At 37.1% G+C, this 23,683-nt stretch overlaps 3 protein-coding genes and 1 long non-coding RNA gene across 4 annotated transcripts in view; all 4 read left to right on the top strand.

Moving 5' to 3' along the window:
- The window catches only part of LOC309493613, a 52,814-nt gene that overhangs the window by 25,697 nt on the left and 3,434 nt on the right, over nucleotides 1–23,683 (top strand). The window lies entirely within an intron of this gene.
- LOC309493608 (serine/threonine-protein kinase pim-3-like) lies at nucleotides 1,414–3,541 on the top strand (the record flags this gene model as incomplete). The annotated part of the gene is made up of 6 exons (XM_082162745.1): nucleotides 1,414–1,569; nucleotides 1,714–1,764; nucleotides 1,855–2,233; nucleotides 2,424–2,600; nucleotides 2,860–2,948; nucleotides 3,077–3,541. The coding sequence occupies 6 exons, from the start codon at nucleotides 1,414–1,416 to the stop codon at nucleotides 3,086–3,088; spliced, it is 864 nt and encodes a 287-aa protein (XP_082018871.1). The 3' UTR covers nucleotides 3,089–3,541.
- LOC309493612 (uncharacterized protein) lies at nucleotides 12,925–14,670 on the top strand. Its single transcript, XM_082162749.1, has 3 exons — nucleotides 12,925–13,111; nucleotides 13,383–13,453; nucleotides 14,304–14,670. Exons 1-3 carry the CDS (start codon nucleotides 13,000–13,002, stop codon nucleotides 14,463–14,465), a joined length of 345 nt encoding a protein of 114 aa, XP_082018875.1. The 5' UTR covers nucleotides 12,925–12,999; the 3' UTR covers nucleotides 14,466–14,670.
- On the top strand, nucleotides 14,917–16,782 carry LOC309493611 (serine/threonine-protein kinase pim-3-like). The gene is made up of 4 exons (XM_082162748.1): nucleotides 14,917–15,306; nucleotides 15,497–15,673; nucleotides 15,934–16,022; nucleotides 16,151–16,782. The coding sequence occupies exons 1-4, from the start codon at nucleotides 15,048–15,050 to the stop codon at nucleotides 16,160–16,162; spliced, it is 537 nt and encodes a 178-aa protein (XP_082018874.1). The 5' UTR covers nucleotides 14,917–15,047; the 3' UTR covers nucleotides 16,163–16,782.

Below are 23,683 nucleotides of genomic sequence, written 5' to 3'. Positions count from 1 at the left end.
AATCAGATTTTTTTTTTATTCCAAGACATGTCATGAATATTTAAACAAGGATTGTTGAAAAAATAAAACATTTTAACAGAAGAATAGCCATAATATGAGTATCCAATGTTTCATAATTATAATTATTTGTTTGAAACATGCTTTTGTTTGATATTCTCTGCTTTAGATCCAAACTGTCTTCAAACCCCTCCATCTCCAGTCCACCACAGTCCTGCACTTTTCCGGAATTGGTTTGAGGTATTGGCCCTAATAAGCTACAAATGAATTTGAATATATTAATACTTGATAGATTTTGACACCTTTTTGTGCAGTTGTTTTACATATTCTTTGTTTATTCTGATATGGGAAGAAATCAAGGTCAAATCTCTTCTATGTGCTCTATGTGTATCATCAGCCTGTTAGTGAGGAAAGTGATAGTCGGGAGAGTCAGAGGAAGAAGAGTAGTTCTGTAGATCTGCTCACTCTTCACTGGAGTTCTGTAGATCTGCTCACTCTTCACTGGAGTTCTGGAGATCTGCTCACTCTTCACTGGAGTTCTGGAGATCTGCTCACTCTTCACTGGAGTTCTGGAGATCTGCTCACTCTTCACTGGAGTTCTGTAGATCTGCTCACTCTTCACTGGAGTTCTGGAGATCTGCTCACTCTTCACTGGAGTTCTGTAGATCTGCTCACTCTTCACTGGAGTTCTGGAGAGCATCTCTCTCTTCACTGGAGTGTCTCAGGTCAGGGTCAGAAAGTGGAGGATCAGACCACTGCAGCCATTAGTGAGAGACACGCTGAGGGTAAATCCAATGACCAGTTGAGAATGTGTAAATGCTAGTAACACCATAGCAACCACCAAGAACACCCTAGCAACTGCCTAGCAACCACCCAGAACACCCTAGCAACCACCCAGAATACCCTAGCAGCCACCCAGGACACTTTAGCAACCCACTAGAAACACCCTAGCAACTTTTTAACTTTAAACTACTTCAAACTTTAAACTACTTTAAACTAATTTAAACTTTAAACTGATTTAAACTTCAAACTACTTTAAACTTCTTCAAACTTTCTGGTCCAAATTTTCTCAAGCAAACTAAAAGTTTGTCTTGACGAACTTTTTAATCTAGTTTGCTATTATCACTGTTAAATCACAATCTACATTGTTAAAAGCGCTATATAAATGACTTGACTAATTTTTTTTTGATTGCTTTTAAACATGCTTTTGTTTGATATTCCTTGCTTTTAGATCAAAACTGTCTACAGTCCAGTGCCCGTGCTGCAGAGGATCATGGTCTTCAGGAAGCTCTATCCGGTGGTCTTGAAGATCAGCAGGTTCAAACCCCTCCAGCTCCAGTCCATCACAGTCCAGTCAGTCCAGCACCAGGTCACAACAACAGAGTGGACGTGACAACTGAGGGTGAGTTTACGGCCATGACCTCAAGCATTAAACTCACTGCTTTCCATGCAACTAAAATGAATCATCTTTTTGCAGACAACATTTTGAGCCGGTACGAAATGGGAAGAATGCTCGGTAAGGGATCATTCGGCTCTGTTTATGAAGGGAAACGCTTGGAGGATGGTCTTGAGGTATCGTCATTTTCTTACAATATTTAGCCAACAAATTATGTTGTCTCACTATATCCATTTCAAGTTTTTTTGTGTGTATTTTTCCACTACTTACTGCATTTGACATGTTAGAAATGTAACATCTTTTTTTTTTTGGTTGATCAGGTGGCAGTGAAAATTGCCAGAAAGCCGCAGAACATGAAGTACATCTACATTGTAAGTAGCCTACACTCACTATGTTGTTTTCAAATTAAAATATGTAAACATAATGACAACCCCTTCATATAACAATGATCTTTCTTCCAGCCTGGTCATCCCGGACAATTGCCATTAGAGGTCGGCCTATTAATCCTCGCTAATAGGGGCCCCAAAGTTTCAGGGATCATTGAGCTGCTGGACTGGCAGGACCAGCCTGACCAATATATCATGGTCTTGGAGCGTCCCTCACCCTGTGAAGATCTGCGGCATTTTTGGAAACGTCACAAAGGCATCCTAGATGAGGACACAGCGCGGTTTATCATGGCGCAGGCAACGATGGCTGCTCATATGTCCTGTCGCCGTGGAGTGTTTCACCGTGATGTTAAGCTGGAGAACCTGCTGATCAACACAGAAACTCTTGAGGTCAAACTGATTGACTTCGGGTGCGGAGATCTCCTGCAGGAAGCTGGCTATGAAAGATTCAGTGGTATGAATTATGAATCAAACCTGTAGTTTGGGACTTAAGTTCTAGTGACTAGTTCAATTGGTATCATATAAACCATATCTCACATTTGAGGCAGCATTTTTTTTTATTAAAAACACCAGGTGTTTTGACCACATGCTATGGTATTTCATGCTATGGTACTTACCCATCAGACAAATCTTTTTTTCTGCAGGCACTCGACGCTACTGCCCACCTGAGTACTACACAGAGGGCAAGTACCACGGGAGACCAGCTACTGTGTGGTCTCTGGGAGTGCTCTTGTTCCTGTTGGTGTGTGGACGCTATCCAGAACCAAGAGACAGGCAAATGATTGATGAAGACACCTGGTCTGATCCTGGCTTGTCAAACGGTAAGATGGCATTCATCACAACAAAGAAGACCAACTGTAATTTAAATCATACAAAACAAAGAAATTACGAAAAAGTAACACCTGAGCCAAGTGCCTGTATAAAAGATAGATACTGTATTGGATAATACAAGCATTTTTTTTCTGATTTTTTTTTCTGACCGTACTTTATGGGATAGTCGAATCTTACAGCTTAAAACAAAGACAGTATGTTTGTAAAGTTTAAGGTAATAATCTGACTCACTTCTTTGGTTCTGCACAGAATGCTGCCTCCTGATTCGATCCCTCCTGAAGATAAGCCCAAGACAACGGATTTATTTGAGGAAAATCCTTCGACATGAATGGTTTAAGGTAATGAGCCTAAGATCAGCTACAAATGATTTTGAAGATTATATTCACTTTTCATTTGAAAGATTTAAAAAAATGTTTTCTTCTAATTGTGATCTATGACTGTAACCTTTTTTGTTTGTTTGTTTCAGGTCACAGAATAAGACATAAAGCGGAATGTCAGAGCTGCATGTCATGTCGGAATTCCTCCCAGAAGTTCCTGTGAAAGAATTGTTGGCTTGTCTGTTTGCTATTCAGCACCCAAGGACGACTTCCTGGAAAACAGCCAGGAAAACCAGGACAACATATCACAGCCTCCGATAACACCAGACACATTATCCCTCTCTCCAGCATCTCCACTTCTGTGCTTCTCAGAGAAAATGGAAGAACTGGTGTATGCTGGAACCAAACTATCCCACTCTTTTGCTGCGAGCCCTCAGATATCAACCAAAAAACATCAGGCCCCGCAAACACCACAGCCTGCGGGCCCAGCTCGCCCTCGCCCTCCTCCTGTGAGAGCTATTCGGCCTCTGCCACAAAGCCAGGGCCCACACCCTCCCCCATCTGCTCGAGGTGAACCAAAAGCAACTGATACCAGCTCTCAGTGATATGTGTCGGTCCCCGCTATGATAACAGTAATTTTCTCAAATGTTTACAAAACAAGCGGGAACCCAGTGTGCCTGTATTATTGTATCCCTATTGCTGTTTTATTATGTGATAGAAAGTCTAAGGCCTTCAATAGCCGTACAGCAAACCCAACTAATCTGGTGCCTATTACACATCAAACCCCTGGTCATTGCAACTATTGACCCCCTAAACACGTCCCCAATTGTCCTCGTCAACGCCTACAATGATGTACTCTCATCCTGTCTCAATACCATCGCCCCCCTTATAACCAAATCTGTCTCCTTCACACACTCCGCCCCTTGGTACACTAACCACGTCACCAAAATTGCCTTCTTTTCACCTTCGTAACATTGCACGGCTCCGTCCCTCTCTGTCTACCATTGCGGCTGAAACACTCATCCATGCCCTTATCACCTCCAGATTGGACTATTGCAACAGCATTCTTTACGGACTACCAAACAAAATCATCGATAAACTTCAATATGTACAGAACTCAGCTGGCCGCCTTCTCACCTCCACCCGCCGCCGTAATCATATCACCCCTGTCCTCTACAACCTCCACTGGCTCCCAGTCAAACACAGGATCAACTTCAAAATACTTCTCCTCACATACAAAGCACTTATCAACCTTGCCCCCTCCATACCTCTCCGTCCTACTAACCCGCCACACTCACGCCCACACTTTGCCTCTGCTTGTCCTTGTACCTATGTGTTTTCATTTCTTGGGCTATCTATGTAACCCTGTCTATATACCTTGTTTTTATTTTATTTATTTTGTATTTTTTTATGTAAGCCAATTAACTGTAAAGCGTCTTTGAGTGTCTAGAAAAGCGCTATAAAAATAAATGTATTATTATTATTATTAAACTAAGATTGCTGTGAGGAGGACAAAAAGTAAGACTGTTAAATTAGCACTTTTAAACATCCGCTCACTTAATAATAAATCACTTCTAGTCAACGACTTAACCACAAACAACCTGGATTTGTAAGCTGCTCTTTTTAAAGATATCTATCAATGTAAGCAAATATCATTTGGGAATTACCCATCTTTCAAATATCTGTGTATTTAGTGTTAAAAGGTGCTCCACGCATTTTACTTATCATTATTTACAGGCCTCCAAAATACTCTCCAGCCTTCGCTGAGGACTTTACTGAACTGTTATCAACAATTACCTCAGAGTTTGACTGTTTTGCTATTGCTGGAGATTTTAACATCCACATAGATAATGCAGAAAACAATATGACAAAAGAAATCAAAACTGTTTTAAAAACTTTTGATCTGACTCAGCATGTACATGGACCCACACACAATCGTGGAGACACTCTAGATTGACTTATCAGTAAGGGTCTAAACATTTCATCGATTGTTATTAAGGATGTAGCACTGTCTGATCATTTCTGTATTTCCTTTGATATATTGATCTCTCCTGCCATTGAAGGATGCTTAAATGAGAACACTAGTGTACTATTTATGAAGGCTATATCTTTAACACCAAGCATATCTGATGGTTGGTACAGATTACTAATCTGGTGGGCTCAGATAATCCACGGTATATGAAAATCCACAGAAGAACACTGACCGTCATGGGGAAATCTCAGAGTCAAAATAAGATACACCGGTGTTTTGCCAGATGAGAAGTTTATTTACTATTTTAATTCATTTTACTCTTAATTCATTTTATAACGGTATCACTCATCTCTTTTAATTCCTTTTATAACTGTTTCCCCTGCTTTTATATTGTGTCTATTTTCTATGCAAAGCGCTATGAATTGCTATAGTGTGATTCATTTCTTTCTATGTAAAGCTTTTGAATAACTGTTTGAATGTTCCTTACTTTTATTTTTTGATTATTTTTATTCCTCTCTAAAGCACTTTGAATTGCCATAGTGTATGAAATGTGCCATGTAAATAAACTTGCCTTGCCTTGCTCATCCACAAACTTTGTATTCTTGTATAATTAACTATTATTGTTCAATAATTAATATTTTATATAAACCATATTGGCGTACCTGATTTTGAGAAATGGTATGTGTGTTAGACCGCTTAACATTGTGATTGCTATCAGGATATGAGGAGACTTTCAACCAGCATAATAAAATTTTTTTTGTAGATAATCACCTATTGCACCTCAGCATTTTCCAAACACTCTTATCTTTATATGTTAAAAATTCTGTATTCTTCAGGAGGGGCAGGTCCTCTATCCACCTTATTTTTATTTCTTTTTAATGCCAAGGTATCAAAAATACAAGTAGCCTACATAGCAAAAATGTAGAAGTTACATTAAATGATACTAAAATCCATCATTTATACATGGATCTATTATATAGAAGAACTGAACAGAAAACTTTAATGAAATAAATAAAAAAGTTGAAACAAGGTTATTGTCTTAAGAGCTTTAAGATTCTTGGATGATGAAATATTTTGGATGTACTGTTGGACCTCTCTTCTAAAAAAAATGAGTAAAGGATTTTGAAGAGAGAATTTACAGTGGTGAATATGAAATTTAGTAAGGAGCAATAATAGATTAATAATAAAATATTCCTTAATTTTAGCTTTTTGTATATTAAAGAAGCAAAACATTACATCCTTAAAAAAACAAAAGAGAAATCCGGAAGCACATTGCAGTTGATAAAATGAGAAAATTCGTCCCAAAATAGTTGTTTGAGAGGACAATCCCAGAAGATATGAGGAGCAGTTTCATCAGGGGCGCCACAGAAAGAACAACTTGTGTCTATATCTGACTTAAACCTTTTCAAAAAAGGGTACGATTTGTGTAATAATCTGAATGAAATTTCTCTAACCTTGTTAGTTATTATGTATTTCAAAGGCAGAGTCCATACTTTTTTCCCAATCAATATGGTCAACCAAATTCATCCAATATGACGACATATATGGAATTGTTACAAGCTCCTTTTGAAAGAGAGATCGAATTCTATAATAATACGTGATGAAGGATGTGACAAAAAGCACAGTTTTCCTACTGGGAGTTCAAATGGGTCTAAAGAAATAGGTAAAGTGTTAGATGATCTAACGGACTCTCTTAGAAGCATAACAACTCCTTTAGGAACAGTGTCCATTACAATGGGAAATTCCTTGGGAGTTACTGGGAAATTGAATTTACGTAAAAATTCTTCATAATTTAAAGTAACACCTTCTGAATTTAATAACTGAGAAACAGTCAAAATTTGTTTCTCAAACCAATTACTAAAAAAAAACAAAGACATTCTTATATACAATTTCCCAGTTGTTCCAAATAAAGTACCGGTGGGGGGGAAAAGTTGTGCTTAAAAATGAAAGACCACGCAAGTAATGCTTGCTTATGGAACTTGGATAAGTTGTAAGGGATTCTAGCAATATTATAATTACAGATCAATAGGAAAGGGAGACCACCTAATTTGGAAAAGAAGTAATTAGGGATAAAATCCCAAATTGAATTTGGATTACACAAAAACGGTCTAATCCAATTCATTTTGAAAGTGTTGTTCAGAGATGAGAAATCAAGAAAATTGATTTGAACATAATGTACTTCTTAACATAATGTATTTTGTTTTGCCAAATGCAACCATGCATTACATCTTCTTTGGGCTTTAATTATAACGGGGTCAAAGTTCAATGTACTATTATCTACTATCTTGATTTTTAGTGATCACGATGCCTAAATATGTAACTTTAGATCTAACTGGAATATTATAGAAAGAGGGTGCAGTGCAATCTTTAATAGACATTAAGTCACATTTATTTATGTTTAAATTAAGTCCTGAAGCTTTAGAGAACAGTTTTATATAATCAATTACTATAGGGATTTGGGAAGCATCTCTTAAAAATAAGGTATAGTGTCATCTGCTAATTGGCTAATATAATAATTTCTCGATCTGCTATATACGGATACCCTAAATACTGCTTTCACAGATAAACGTGGAGAGTTGCTGCACACAAAGTAGAAATAAATAGGGAGAAATGGGACACCCTTTGTCTGACTCCTCTAGATAAACTAAACCTTGGGGAAGTGCCATTCTTTAATTTAATCCAACAGCTTCTATTATTGTAAAGGGTTTTAATAACTTCGCAAAACATATCTCCAAAACCAAATCTATGTAATGACTTCATAATAAATTGTGCTCTAAAGAATCAAACGGCTTATAGAAATCTAAAAAAATAATCGAATAAATCAAGAACCAATCTTATATTATTAACTATTTGTTTTTTATTCATAAAACCAGACTGTCTCTCATCTATTACAGAACTACTAGTTCATATGAGTCTCATAGCCGATTTTAGTCTTTTAGCAAATATTAGAGCTATGTAACAGGCGTCTACAGAATTTGATAATTAATTATTAAATGAATTGCTGTAGGTACAAATAGATTTAGCAGAGGATTTAAAGTTCGTAAAGGAAGTAGCGGGTTGTGTTGAGAAACAACAGACAGACAAGAGTTAGATTTGAACTGGAATGTAATTTGATATAAAGTGAAAAAATGTTCAACCATGAACATTTTTCCTCGAGTGCACTCTTCTCTCACTCCAAAAAAATACACAGACCGGTCATTTCAATGTCAAAATGAAATGAAATAAAAAACAAAAATAAATAAATAAACGAAGTGTCTTTTCCAGCCCGATCTCACGGGAAAACGTACAAATTCTACAAAGTGGCTTATTCGTACGAATTCATACGACCTGACTCGTACGAATTAGTACGATTTTTGCAAAATCGTACTTATTTTACGAATTGGCCAATTCGTATGAATTCATACGAATGACCTACCCCTGACCCCGCCCCTAAACCTACCCATCACGTGGGTTTAGACAAATCGTACAAATTCGTACGAGTGAGGTCGTACGAATTAGTACGAATTAGCCAACTTTTTATCATTCGTACGAATTCGTACGAATTGGTCGTGAGATAGCGTTGTCTTTTCTCTAAAAATACCACAGCTGTTTAAATGAATAAGGACCTCAATATCAATCAAATTTGTCTCTGGGTAACCATAACGTTACACCATCAAGAGTTCTAGTTCTGCAAAGTACTGATCAGTTTCTTCTCAGTCCTCGTATTTGTCAAGTCAATCCTGAAAGGGAACTTAATAGTTTTTTCTCTCTCACACAGGCGCATGTGACCAACAATAATGGTGAACTAAATTGAACAAGGAATAGAGACAGCGCGCAACGCGTCATAATCTGAAGACCACGCCCACCGGGGCGGGGGAACAGTGCAACCGTCTCCATTGACTTTGCATTGCGAGAGGCTGTCTCCTTGTCATTTCGTGCTTCTAACAAAAGACAGAATAATGCCTAAAAGCTGCTATGTGACAAGGTGTACAGCAAACAAGCTAAGAAACCCAGAAATAAGTTTTCATAAGCTGTCGACCCCAAAACATGCCAAAACCCCCTGTTTTCACAGAATTGTAAATGCAACGCATATGTTTGTTCATTAAAATGTATAAATTTTTAGCATTTAGTCATTTATTTGTAATAAACACTTTAAGTGGGCTATTTAAAAATTGTTATTTATATGTTAAATTATCTTTTTAAAACATAAGCGCAGAGTGTTACGTAATATTGTGTGTGTGTGTGTGTGTGTGTGTGTGTGTGTGTGTGTGTGTGTGTGTGTGTGTGTGTGTGTGTGTGTGTGTGTGTGTGTGTGTGTGTGTGTGTCGAAAGAATTTGGCCGCAGCTGCTCAAAAAAAATTTAAAAAAAATAAAAAACCTTCAAAAACCCCACTGTCAGTGTTTTGTAAGGAACAGGCAAATATGTAAAATATAGCAGGACACATTTTAATTGTTTACTAATAAAACAGTTATTTTTTATGTCAGTGTCGGCTAGACAGATGAAGTTGACGACTCGCGATCTTCGCAGCGCCAGAGAGAAATGCACATTTCATACGAATTACATAAGCAGCGCAGTCTGTTTTCTTTCGTTTTGAATTGTTCTGCTTAAAAGTAGACATTTCAAGCTATCCAAATGTCTCAGGTCTGTGAGGCAATAGGCTACCTTATAGGCCTACGCTGAGTTTCATTATGAGACGAGCTCCAGGTTCGCCAGCGCCTCCGTATCCTGATTATTTATTTTCTAATAGCCTATATTTAGGCTACTTCTTATTAAATCCAGACAATTTGTTGATGAAACATCGATTAAAATTAAGATACAATTAATACAAAACGAAAATAAATTTAAAGACAGGCTTTGTGTTTTGTGTTCAGTTTGAGGTCTCTGTGAAAGTTTAAAAACATTATTTTAGTGCCGCTTTAGAGCGCTCACGTTCGTAACGGAGAACTGTCTGTAACATTTTTTTATTTATTTTTTGTGAAATAAATTTCTAAAAAAAATGTGACTTAGTCCAGTGCGACTTAGGCTATAGATATTTTTTTCTTCCCCGTGGCGCATTTTGTGACTGATATGCGACTCCGGAGCAATAAAATAAAAGGGACTCCGGAATAAAAGCAGAATCAATAAAGTCAAAAATGTGATGTGCAGTCAGGTTTGAGTGTGTGCGCGTTTTTTGAGGAGTTTTATAGTCTTGATATTGTTTCTTATTCAAAAGTGGTGACGCCCCTACACCTTTTTTTTTCTTAAATCACTTTTATACTTCACTTTTCAACCTTTATTAGGGAAATAAGATGTTAATAAATTGTGAATAAATTAAACTTAATTCCCTTTTATTTAACCGGGTTTAATCATTGTTGAGCAGAGATACAGGACGCCAATTGTCAGTTAAAAGTAAATCGTTCTTCTGGGTTTCGGGATTAAAGTAATTAAACCTTCAGTGAGAGTTGGGGGGAGAGTCTCATTCTGTATGCTTTCTTCAAAGACCTTAAGTAAAAAAGGTGATCATTCTTTAGAAAACTGTTTGTAGAACTCGATAAGCCCGCAGGTTCCGGGTGATTTATTGTTTTTAAGTTCTATAATTGAGTTATTAACTTCTAATAAAGTAATTTCACTATCGCAGAGGTTTCTATCATTACCCAAAATAGTCGTGCAATTTTGAACAGATTTAAGAAAAGTACAAGCTGCCTCTTCAGAATAATTTTGATGCTAAAGATTACAGTAAAAGTCAGCACAGAAATGTGCAATTTCTTGAGGGTTATTAGTCACTGTCCCATCAATATTTAAAGATTCAATTAATGAGGTTTTTAAACAACTCTTTTCTAATCTGAAAAAATATTTGCTGTGTTACATTCTCCTTCCTCTGTCCATTTTTGTCTAGATCTTATATAAGCACCCTGTGCTCTATAAGTGTACAGCTCATCTAATTTACATTGCAGTTCAGCATACTCAAGCTTATCAGATTCAGAAAGCAGCTCTGGGGGTTTAGAAGAAAAAGTATTGCAATTTTAGACACCACCTTATTTTCTTCTGCTCTTTTAAGTTTGGCTAAGTTACTAGCAAATTTTCCGAAATATTTACCGATTTCAAACTTCAACAGCTCCCACTGGCAACAATATGAATCTAACGCTAATTCTCATTTCCAATATTGCTCAATCAATAATGTAATATTCTTTTTAACATCTTTATACAGGAGAAGAGAATTGTTCAGTTTCCAATAAGAAAGAGTTGATCTGAAATCAAGGGATGCTGAGAGACTAACCTTAAGAGAGACAGCACTGTGGTCTGTAAGAGGCGTGGCGTGAATGCTGACTGATTTACAACTGTTTGCTAGGTTTTGGGAAATAAGCCAATAATCTATTCGAGACTGCTTAGAGTGGTCCTTGCTGCTCCAGGTATAGAGTCTCAGCTGTGGATATGTTTCTCTCCATATGTCAACAACATTAAATCTCATCATAAATACATCCATAATTGGACTTACAGAAGCAGCTCTGGAAGGAAACCTATCACTATTTAACCATATTATAATCCCTACCCAAAATAATACCAGCATTGGGGTATTTATTTATCCAGTACTGTATATTATCGCTAATCATATCAATTAAGGTGGTATTTTCCTTAGAAGGATTATACCCATACACATTTAAAAGAACTGTGGTGGTCTAGCCAAGTAAAACCACTAACAAAAGAAATGACCCTTGGGGTCACTGTCAAGGTGCAGTATTTCACCAGCAAACTTATTTTTCGAAATGGCGACACCAATCGCTCTGTACCGTGAGACATCCAGATATCATTGCCCCACTGGGACCTCCAAAATGTAGCATCATCCTGCGTGGAATGGGTTTCTTGAAAAACACAAAAATCAAATCCGTGGTTTTTAACAAACAAAAAAGGGCTTTGCGTTTCACATTGTTTCACAAAGACGTTGATACAATTAGAATGCATAATGCATAGAATGCAAGCCCCTGCCCCCTTTTGTCTCAAAATGTATTGTGCCCCTCTCTGATAATTGTAAAAAAATTATAATGAACTCATTAGACAATTAGAAAAAATAACTCTAGAAAATAACTTTTTGCACTATATTACATGTTCATTATATGTACATTTCTTTTTCTGTATATCTGAATAAATCGAAAAATCTAAACGTTTTTATATCAACCATTTAAAACAAAGTTAGTATTATAACTTAATTAATATTAACGTGATCTTAAAGTATTTGTTATCCCTGTGGCTCCATCTGGTGGACAACATTAGTATTCATCGCTGAATCGAATTGACATAAATGTCTGATACTTTTTTTTAACGATTACATTTTTTTTAATGATTATTTTATTAGGCTACTGATAATATAGCCTCATCAGACTCAAATTCACTGATTCATTTCATGGTACCTTATTTCATGCTTTAACAGTTGAATTTTAAACTTCCATTTTGTAGCTAAACAGTAATGATACATTATTATATCGCTTGTTAATGGTTATTTATATTTAATAATTACATTCAGTCCTGCTTGAACAGATTCGGTTTGCTTGCAGATTCGATGTGCTCGACTTCTGCTCACGCGGGCGACTTCAGGTGCGCGTGCCTGCATATGATATGACGGATTCGAATTTTAGTTGCTATGGTGACGCGTCCTATGAATTCTTTCTGACTCGCAAATACTTTGTTCGCTGTCTGCTGGTTGAGAAGCGAATTCAGAGACTTTTGCCGAATCTTTCTGTGCTGATCTTGCGATTTTGAAGCTGTTTGGAGGATTTCAGAGAGGAGACTTGTATTCTTGAAGGAGATCGGATATATCATCTAACGTTACATCGTTTTATAAGTTTTTTAAAGTTCACATTATTTCTGAGGACTCGTTAACGTTAATTGTATTGTTCTTTTCTTATTTTAGAGGGAGTTTGGAGTTTGTTTATTTATTTATTTGTTGCGGGGAGGGGTATTTCTGAGGAGCATAGTATTTTATTGTATTGTATTGCATTTTGTATTGTATTTGTATTGTTTTGATTGCAGTTTGAAGGAGGATGCAAGGCCCGACCCGGACACACACCGAGATTATTCCTGGACATTTAACAACTCTGTTTTGTGAGTTTGTTTCTGTGTCCAGATTATCCAGCACCGAAATTGAGATGCCGATGAGAAAGAGGAGGAGGATGGATAGTTCTGTGAAGCTTCGTTGGAGCGGCATCATCTCAGACCAGAATAACGTTACTGCACCGATAGATGAGAGAAGAGCTGAGGGTAAGTCAAATGACCATTGGAGAATATCACTGGAGTGTCATTAATGACCAGATATGACCACACCATATTATATCAAAACACAACTGAAGTTTGATCAAGCCAATAATCAGATTTTTTTATTTATTCCAAGACATGTCATGAATATTTAAACAAGGATTGTTGAAAAAATAAAACATTTTAACAGAAGAATAGCCATAATATGAGTATCCAATGTTTCATAATTATAATTATTTGTTTGAAACATGCTTTTGTTTGATATGCTCTGCTTTAGATCCAAACTGTCTTCAAACCCCTCCATCTCCAGTCCACCACAGTCCTGCACTTTTCCGGAATTGGTTTGAGGTATTGGCCCTAATAAGCTACAAATTAATTTGAATATATTAATACTTGATAGATTTTGACACCTTTTTGTGCAGTTGTTTTACATATTCTTTGTTTATTCTGATATGGGAAGAAATCAAGGTCAAATCTCTTCTATGTGCTCTATGTGTATCATCAGCCTGTTAGTGAGGAAAGTGATAGTCGGGAGAGTCAGAGGAAGAAGAGTAGTTCTGTAGATCTGCTCACTCTTCACTGGAGTTCTGTAGATCTGCTCACTCTTCACTGGAGTTCTGGAGATCTGCTCACTCTTCACTGGAGTTCTGGAGATCTGCTCACTCTTCACTGGAGTTCTGGAGAGCATCTCTCTCTTCACTGGAGTGTCTCAGGTCAGGATCAGAAAGTGGAGGATCAGACCACTGCAGCCATTAGTGAGAGACACGCTGAGGGTAAATCCAATGACCAGTTGAGAATGTGTAAATGCTAGCAACACCATAGCAACCACCAAGAACACCCTAGCAACTGCCTAGCAACCACCCAGAATACCCTAGCAGCCACCCAGGACACTTTAGCAACCCACTAGAAACACCCTAGCAACTTTTTAACTTTAAACTACTTCAAACTTTAAACTACTTTAAACTAATTTAAACTTTAAACTGATTTAAACTTCAAACTACTTTAAACTTCTTCAAACTTTCTGATCCAAATTTTCTCAAGCAAACTAAAAGTTTGTCTTGACGAACTTTTTAATCTAGTTTGCTATTATCACTGTTAAATCACAATCTACATTGTTAAAAGCGCTATATAAATGACTTGACAAATTTTTTTTTGATTGCTTTTAAACATGCTTTTGTTTGATATTCCTTGCTTTTAGATCAAAACTGTCTACAGTCCAGTGCCCGTGCTGCAGAGGATCATGGTCTTCAGGAAGCTCTATCCGGTGGTCTTGAAGATCAGCAGGTTCAAACCCCTCCAGCTCCAGTCCATCACAGTCCAGTCAGTCCAGCACCAGGTCACAACAACAGAGTGGACGTGACAACTGAGGGTGAGTTTACGGCCATGACCTCAAGCATTAAACTCACTGCTTTCCATGCAACTAAAATGAATCATCTTTTTGCAGACAACATTTTGAGCCGGTACGAAATGGGAAGAATGCTCGGTAAGGGATCATTCGGCTCTGTTTATGAAGGGAAACGCTTGGAGGATGGTCTTGAGGTATCGTCATTTTCTTACAATATTTAGCCAACAAATGATGTTGTCTCACTATATCCATTTCAAGTTTTTTTGTGTGTATTTTTCCACTACTTACTGCATTTGACATGTTAGAAATGTAACATCTTTTTTTTTGGTTGATCAGGTGGCAGTGAAAATTGCCAGAAAGCCGCAGAACATGAAGTACATCTACATTGTAAGTAGCCTACACTCACTATGTTGTTTTCAAATTAAAATATGTAAACATAATGACAACCCCTTCATATAACAATGATCTTTCTTCCAGCCTGGTCATCCTGGACAATTGCCATTAGAGGTCGGCCTATTAATCCTTGCTAATAAGGGCCCCAAAGTTTCAGGGATCATTGAGCTGCTGGACTGGCAGGACCAGCCTGACCAATATATCATGGTCTTGGAGCGTCCCTCACCCTGTGAAGATCTGCGGCATTTTTGGAAACGTCACAAAGGCATCCTAGATGAGGACACAGCGCGGTTTATCATGGCGCAGGCAACGATGGCTGCTCATATGTCCTGTCGCCGTGGAGTGTTTCACCGTGATGTTAAGCTGGAGAACCTGCTGATCAACACAGAAACTCTTGAGGTCAAACTGATTGACTTCGGGTGCGGAGATCTCCTGCAGGAAGCTGGCTATGAAAGATTCAGTGGTATGAATTATGAATCAAACCTGTAGTTTGGGACTTAAGTTCTAGTGACTAGTTCAATTGGTATCATATAAACCATATCTCACATTTGAGGCAGCATTTTTTTTTATTAAAAACACCAGGTGTTTTGACCACATGCTATGGTATTTCATGCTATGGTACTTACCCATCAGACAAATCTTTTTTTCTGCAGGCACTCGACGCTACTGCCCACCTGAGTACTACACAGAGGGCAAGTACCACGGGAGACCAGCTACTGTGTGGTCTCTGGGAGTGCTCTTGTTCCTGTTGGTGTGTGGACGCTATCCAGAACCAAGAGACAGGCAAATGATTGATGAAGACACCTGGTCTGATCCTGGCTTGTCAAACGGTAAGATGGCATTCATCACAACAAAGAAGACCAACTGTCATTTAAATCATACAAAACAAAGAAATTACGAAAAAGTAACACCTGAGCCAAGTGCCTGTATAAAAGATAGATACTGTATTGGATAATACAAGCATTTTTTTTCAGATTTTTTTTTTCTGACCGTACTTTATGGGATAGTCGAATCTTACAGCTTAAAACAAAGACAGTATGTTTGTAAAGTTTAAGGTAATAATCTGACTCACTTCTTTGGTTCTGCACAGAATGCTGCCTCCTGATTCGATCCCTCCTGAAGATAAGCCCAAGACAACGGATTTATTTGAGGAAAATCCTTCGACATGAATGGTTTAAGGTAATGAGCCTAAGATCAGCTACAAATGATTTTGAAGATTATATTCACTTTTCATTTGAAAGATTTAAAAAAATGTTTTCTTCTAATTGTGATCTATGACTGTAACCTTTTTTGTTTGTTTGTTTCAGGTCACAGAATAAGACATGAAGAGGAATGTCAGAGCTGCATGTCATGTCGGAATTCCTCCCAGAAGTTCCTGTGAAAGAATTGTTGGCTTGTCTGTTTGCTTTTCAGCACCCAAGGACGACTTCCTGGAAAACAGCCAGGAAAACCAGGACAACATATCACAGCCTCCGATAACACCAGACACATTATCCCTCTCTCCAGCATCTCCACTTCTGTGCTTCTCAGAGAAAATGGAAGAACTGGTGTATGCTGGAACCAAACTATCCCACTCTTTTGCTGCGAGCCCTCAGATATCAACCAAAAAACATCAGGCCCCGCAAACACCACAGCCTGCGGGCCCAGCTCGCCCTCGCCCTCCTCCTGTGAGAGCTATTCGGCCTCTGCCACAAAGCCAGGGCCCACACCCTCCCCCATCTGCTCGAGGTGAACCAAAAGCAACTGATACCAGCTCTCAGTGATATGTGTCGGTCCCCGCTATGATAACAGTAACTTTCTCAAATGTTTACAAAACAAGCGGGAACCCAGTGTGCCTGTATTATTGTATCCCTATTGCTGTTTTATTATGTGATAGAAAGTCTAAGGCCTTCAATAGCCGTACAGCAAACCCAACTAATCTGGTGCCTATTACACATCAAACCCCTGGTCATTGCAACTATTGACCCCCTAAACACGTCCCCAATTGTCCTCGTCAACGCCTACAATGATGTACTCTCATCCTGTCTCAATACCATCGCCCCCCTTATAACCAAATCTGTCTCCTTCACACACTCCGCCCCTTGGTACACTAACCACGTCACCAAAATTGCCTTCTTTTCACCTTCGTAACATTGCACGGCTCCGTCCCTCTCTGTCTACCATTGCGGCTAAAACACTCATCCATGCCCTTATCACCTCCAGATTGGACTATTGCAACAGCATTCTTTACGGACTACCAAACAAAATCATCAATAAACTTCAATATGTACAGAACTCAGCTGGCCGCCTTCTCACCTCCACCCGCCGCCGTAATCATATCACCCCTGTCCTCTACAACCTCCACTGGCTCCCAGTCAAACACAGGATCAACTTCAAAATACTTCTCCTCACATACAAAGCACTTATCAACCTTGCCCCCTCCATACCTCTCCGTCCTACTAACCCGCCACACTCACGCCCACACTTTGCCTCTGCTTGTCCTTGTACCTATGTGTTTTCATTTCTTGGGCTATCTATGTAACCCTGTCTATATACCTTGTTTTTATTTTATTTATTTATTTTATTTTATTTTTTATGTAAGCCAATTAACTGTAAAGCGTCTTTGAGTGTCTAGAAAAGCGCTATAAAAATAAATGTATTATTATTATTATTAAACTAAGATTGCTGTGAGGAGGACAAAAAGTAAGACTGTTAAATTAGCACTTTTAAACATCCGCTCACTTAATAATAAATCACTTCTAGTCAACGACTTAACCACAAACAACCTGGATTTGTAGCTGCTCTTTTTAAAGATATCTATCAATGTAAGCAAATATCATTTGGGAATTACCCATCTTTCAAATATCTGTGTATTTAGTGTTAAAAGGTGCTCCACGCATTTTACTTATCATTATTTACAGGCCTCCAAAATACTCTCCAGCCTTCGCTGAGGACTTTACTGAACTGTTATCAACAATTACCTCAGAGTTTGACTGTTTTGCTATTGCTGGAGATTTTAACATCCACATAGATAATGCAGAAAACAATATGACAAAAGAAATCAAAACTGTTTTAAAAACTTTTGATCTGACTCAGCATGTACATGGACCCACACACAATCGTGGAGACACTCTAGATTGACTTATCAGTAAGGGTCTAAACATTTCATCGATTGTTATTAAGGATGTAGCACTGTCTGATCATTTCTGTATTTCCTTTGATATATTGATCTCTCCTGCCATTGAAGGATGCTTAAATGAGAACACTAGTGTACTATTTATGAAGGCTATATCTTTAACACCAAGCATATCTGATGGTTGGTACAGATTACTAATCTGGGGTGCGTTTCCCGAAAGCATCGTTAGCCAACTATGGTCGCAAGTTCCGTCGTTATCAGCATAGTTCAACGATTTGGTGTTTCCCGAAACCATCGTTCAAACGAACGTTCGCAAACATCATCGCAAACTTGTGTGGTTGGAACGACAGCTCTCGAGCTGTCGTTAGAAGCATAGTTTCTAGTTTACATTAGATGTAGACTGAATAAATCCTTATCTTTAGCAAAATAAGCAAGCTGACATTCAATACAACCCGTGTTATTTATTTATAATACATACAAATGTAATTTATGTCTTTTAGTTTGTCAAGAGATTTAAAGCACCGTTTTTGAAGACTGCGCATGTGCGAACGTGCTCTACTATGTAAGAACGAGCCAAATATTGAGTCTGGTAATAAAGCAAAATAACTGAGAAAAATTAGAAATGGTCTTCAGATGCCATGTCTGTAACTTATATGACAAAATCTAGCGTTAATTCGATCTCAAACAGATTAATTAAAATAAGTTATTAGTCCACCACGTGCGAGACGTCATAAACCAACGTGGTTGAACGATACTTTGCGACAGACGGTTTCGGGAAACAGTCGTGACTAGCTAGTTGATTTCTCCAACGATGCATCGTACTATGGTAGTTAAGCAGCGAGCTATTGGGCTATATAGTTGTACGGGAAACGCACCCCTGGTGGGCTCAGATAATCCACGGTATATGAAAATCCACAGAAGAACACTGACCGTCATGGGGAAATCTCAGAGTCAAAATAAGATACACCGGTGTTTTGCCAGATGAGAAGTTTATTTACTATTTTAATTCATTTTACTCTTAATTCATTTTATAACGGTATCACTCATCTCTTTTAATTCCTTTTATAACTGTTTCCCCTGCTTTTATATTGTGTCTATTTTCTATGCAAAGCGCTATGAATTGCTATAGTGTGATTCATTTCTTTCTATGTAAAGCTTTTGAATAACTGTTTGAATGTTCCTTACTTTTATTTTTTGATTATTTTTATTCCTCTCTAAAGCACTTTGAATTGCCATAGTGTATGAAATGTGCCATGTAAATAAACTTGCCTTGCTCATCTACAAACTTTGTATTCTTGTATAATTAACTATTATTGTTCAATAATTAATATTTTATTTAAACCATATTGGCGTAGCTGATTTTGAGAAATGGTATGTGTGTTAGACCGCTTAACATTGTGATTGCTATCAGGATATGAGGAGACTTTCAACCAGCATAATAAAAAAAATGTTTGTAGATAATCACCTATTGCACCTCAGCATTTTCCAAACACTCTTATCTTTATATGTTAAAAATTCTGTATTCTTCAGGAGGGGCAGGTCCTCTATCCACCTTATTTTTATTTCTTTTTAATGCCAAGGTATCAAAAATACAAGTAGCCTACATAGCAAAAATGTAGAAGTTACATTAAATGATACTAAAATCCATCATTTATACATGGATCTATTATATAGAAGAACTGAACAGAAAACTTTAATGAAATAAATAAAAAAGTTGAAACAAGGTTATTGGCTTAAGAGCTTTAAGATTCTTGGATGATGAAATATTTTGGATGTACTGTTGGACCTCTCTTCTAAAAACAATGAGTAAAGGATTTTGAAGAGAGAATTTACAGTGGTGAATATGAAATTTAGTAAGGAGTAATAATAGATTAATAATAAAATATTCCTTAATTTTAGCTTTTTGTATATTAAAGAAGCAAAACATTACATCCTTAAAAAAACAAAAGAGAAATCCGGAAGCACATTGCAGTTGATAAAATGAGAAAATTCGTCCCAAAATAGTTGTTTGAGAGGACAATCCCAGAAGATATGAGGAGCAGTTTCATCAGGGGCGCCACAGAAAGAACAACTTGTGTCTATATCTGACTTAAACCTTTTCAAAAAAGGGTAAGATTTGTGTAATAATCTGAATGAAATTTCTCTAACCTTGTTAGTTATTATGTATTTCAAAGGCAGAGTCCATACTTTTTTCCCAATCAATATGGTCAACCAAATTCATCCAATATGACGACATATATGGAATTGTTACAAGCTCCTTTTGAAAGAGAGATCGAATTCTATAATAATACGTGATGAAGGATGTGACAAAAAGCACAGTTTTCCTACTGGGAGTTCAAATGGGTCTAAAGAAATAGGTAAAGTGTTAGATGATCTAACGGACTCTCTTAGAAGCATAACAACTCCTTTAGGAACAGTGTCCATTACAATGGGAAATTCCTTGGGAGTTACTGGGAAATTGAATTTACGTAAAAATTCTTCATAATTTAAAGTAACACCTTCTGAATTTAATAACTGAGAAACAGTCAAAATTTGTTTCTCAAACCAATTACTAAAAAAAAACAAAGACATTCTTATATACAATTTCCCAGTTGTTCCAAATAAAGTACCGGTGAGGGGAAAAGTTGTGCTTAAAAATGAAAGACCACGCAAGTAATGCTTGCTTATGGAACTTAGATAAGTTGTAAGGGATTCTAGCAATATTATAATTACAGATCAATAGGAAACGGAGACCACCTAATTTGGAAAAGAAGTAATTAGGGATAAAATCCCAAATTGAATTTGGATTACACAAAAACGGTCTAATCCAATTCATTTTGAAAGTGTTGTTCAGAGATGAGAAATCAAGAAAATTGATTTGAACATAATGTACTTCTTAACATAATGTATTTTGTTTTGCCAAATGCAACCATGCATTACATCTTCTTTGGGCTTTTATTATAACAGGGTCAAAGTTCAATGTACTATTATCTACTATCTTGATTTTTAGTGATCACGATGCCTAAATATGCAACTTTAGATCTAACTGGAATATTATAGAAAGAGGGTGCAGTGCAATCTTTAATAGATATTACCTCACATTTATTTATGTTTAAATTAAGTCCTGAAGCTTTATAGAACAGTTTTATATAATCAATTACTATAGGGATATAGGATTAGGATTTAAAAATAAGGTAGTGTCATCTGCTAATAATAACTTCTTGATCTGCTATACGGATACCCTGAATACCGCTTTCACAGATAAACGTTGAGAGTAGCTGCACACAAAGTAGAAATAATTAGGGAGAAACGGGACACCCTTGTCTGACTCCTCTATATAAACTAGTGCCATTCTTTAATTTAATCCAACAGCTTCCATTATTGTAAAGGGTTTTAATTACTTTGCAGAACATATCTCCAAAACCAAATCTATGTAATGACTTAATAAACAAGCTACAGTTAGTCCAAAATGCCGCCGCTAGAGTTCTTACTAGATCAAGAAAATATGATCATATAACACCGATTTTATCATCACTGCATTGGTTACCTATAAAGTTCCGTATTAATTATAAGGTATTGCTACTGATTTATAAAGCCCTAAACGGCTTAGCTCCAGTCTATTTAACGGATCTTTTATCGCCCTATAATCCATCGCGCTCTTTAAGATCACTAAATTCAAGGCTTTTGGTCATACCTAGGATATCCAGAACCACCAAAGGAGGGAGAGCATTCTCACATTTGGCTCCAAAACTCTGGAATAGTCTTCCTGATACTGTTCGTTGCTCAGACTCGCTCTCCCAGTTTAAAACTAGATTAAAGTCGCATCTCTTCAGCCAGGCATTCATATAATCCTACAGTTCAAACTACAATCCGGCCTCTAGCTCATAAATGCCAGAGGAGAACTGGCCCCTGACTGAGCCTGGGTTCTCCCAAGGTTTTTTTTTTTCTCCATTAGGTCACCTGATGGAGTTTTAGGACACCATTAGGTCACTTGATGAAGTTTTTCGGTTCCTTGCCACTGTTGCCTTTGGCTTGCTCAGTTGGGGATATTTTGGGGATATTTAATTTAATTTTATCAATCAATAAATTCCTCTTGAAACAAACTTTGTTGTATTATTTTAATTTAATACTGTGAAGCTGCTTTGATACAATCTGTATTGTGAAAAGCGCTATACAAATAAACTTGACTTGACTTAATAATAAATTGGTGCTCTAAAGAATCAAACACCTTATAGAAATCAACAACAACAAAAAAGAATGAAGCTGTACGCCTGTATCAATTCTGAATAATCTAAAGAACCATCTATTACAGAACTCATTGCCGATTTTAGTCTTTTAGCAAATATAAGAGCCATGCAACAGGTGTCAACAGAATTTGGTAATTAATTATTAAATGAATTGCTGTTGGTGCAAATAGATTTAGCAGAGGATCTAAAGTTCGTAAAGGAAGTAGCGGGTTGTGTTGAGAAACAACAGACAGACAGGAGTTAGATTTGAACTGGAATGTAATTTGATAGAAAGTGAAAATAATAAAACAAAATAAAAGAAAGTTAATTACAATATCATACAAACAATACACAATAATGATCAACCATGAACATTTTTCCTTGAGTGCACTCTTCTCTCACCCCCAAAAAATACACAGACCGGTCATTTCAATGTCAAAATGAAATGAAATAAAAAACAAAAATAAATAAATAAACAGTGTCTTTTCTCTCAAAATACCACAGCTGTTTAGATGAATAAGGACCTCAATATCAATCAAATTTGGCTCTGGGTAACCATACACCATCAAAAGTTCAATGTTCTGCAAAGTACTGATCAGTTTCTTCTCAGTCCTTGTATTTGTCAAGTCAATCCTGAAAGGGAACTTAATAGTTCTCTAGATAGTGAATGTCTTATTTAAAGGGATAGTTCACTTTGAAATTAATTTTTGGTATGTTTTAGCTTACCTCAAGGGCATCCAAGATGTAGGTGTCTTTTTTTCCGCAGTAGTTTCAATTTTTATATTTTTAGGTCAAACCGTTCTTGTCTGTCAGTCACATAATGCAGGTCTATGGTCATTCTCAAAACACAAGCACAGAGTCCAAATTAAAACAATTCCCCATCGTAAGTACACATTAATGGCCTAAGACACGAAACGAGCGGTTTGTGTGAGAAAACGAACAGTATTTATATCGTTTTTACCTCTTATACACAGCCATGTCCAAGTGATCTGATCTGACGTATACGCAGACTGGTGCATAGATATATACACTAGATGTCGCCTTAAAGACATTCGTTCCAATGAACTGCCGTAGACAAGGCGACATCTAGTGTCGCTAGATAAGAGGTATACCTATAAGAGGTAAAAACGATATAAATACTGTTCGTTTTCTCACACAAACCGCTCGTTTCGTGTCTTAGGCCATCAATGTGTACTTACGATGGAGAATTGTTTAATTTGGACGACGGGGAATTGTTTTAATTTTGACTCTGTGCATGTGTTTTGAGATGATGACCATAGACCTGCATTATGACTGACAGACAAGAACGGTTTGACCTAAAAATATCAAAATTGAAACTACTGCGGAAAAAGACACCTACATCTTGGATGCCCTTGAGGTAAGCTAAAACATACCAAAAATTTATTTCAAAGTGAACTATCCCTTTAAAGCAAGACTGGTGAATGAAAGAAAGGATATTATCCTCTTCTTTATGATTTGTTGTCCTCCTTTCTCTGTAGCAGATTTGAGTGGCTCGCCAT

Source organism: Leuciscus leuciscus, assembly GCF_965113295.1.
Source record: "Leuciscus leuciscus genome assembly, chromosome: 3".
Classification (NCBI taxonomy): Eukaryota; Metazoa; Chordata; class Actinopteri; order Cypriniformes; family Leuciscidae; genus Leuciscus; species Leuciscus leuciscus.
This window is presented reverse-complemented; position numbering and strand designations above follow the sequence as displayed.

Excerpts from the sequence above, each read along its gene's own strand:
- LOC309493612 (XM_082162749.1), top strand. The coding sequence starts at position 13,000 with ATGCCGATGAGAAAGAGGAGGAGGATGGATAGTTCTGTGAAGCTTCGT. Across the intron at positions 13,112-13,382 it reads AGATGAGAGAAGAGCTGAGG|ATCCAAACTGTCTTCAAACC; the intron begins GTAAGTCAAATG and ends GCTCTGCTTTAG. Across the intron at positions 13,454-14,303 it reads TTTTCCGGAATTGGTTTGAG|ATCAAAACTGTCTACAGTCC; the intron begins GTATTGGCCCTA and ends CCTTGCTTTTAG.
- LOC309493611 (XM_082162748.1), top strand. The coding sequence starts at position 15,048 with ATGGTCTTGGAGCGTCCCTCACCCTGTGAAGATCTGCGGCATTTTTGG. Across the intron at positions 15,307-15,496 it reads TGGCTATGAAAGATTCAGTG|GCACTCGACGCTACTGCCCA; the intron begins GTATGAATTATG and ends TTTTTTCTGCAG. Across the intron at positions 15,674-15,933 it reads TGATCCTGGCTTGTCAAACG|AATGCTGCCTCCTGATTCGA; the intron begins GTAAGATGGCAT and ends GGTTCTGCACAG.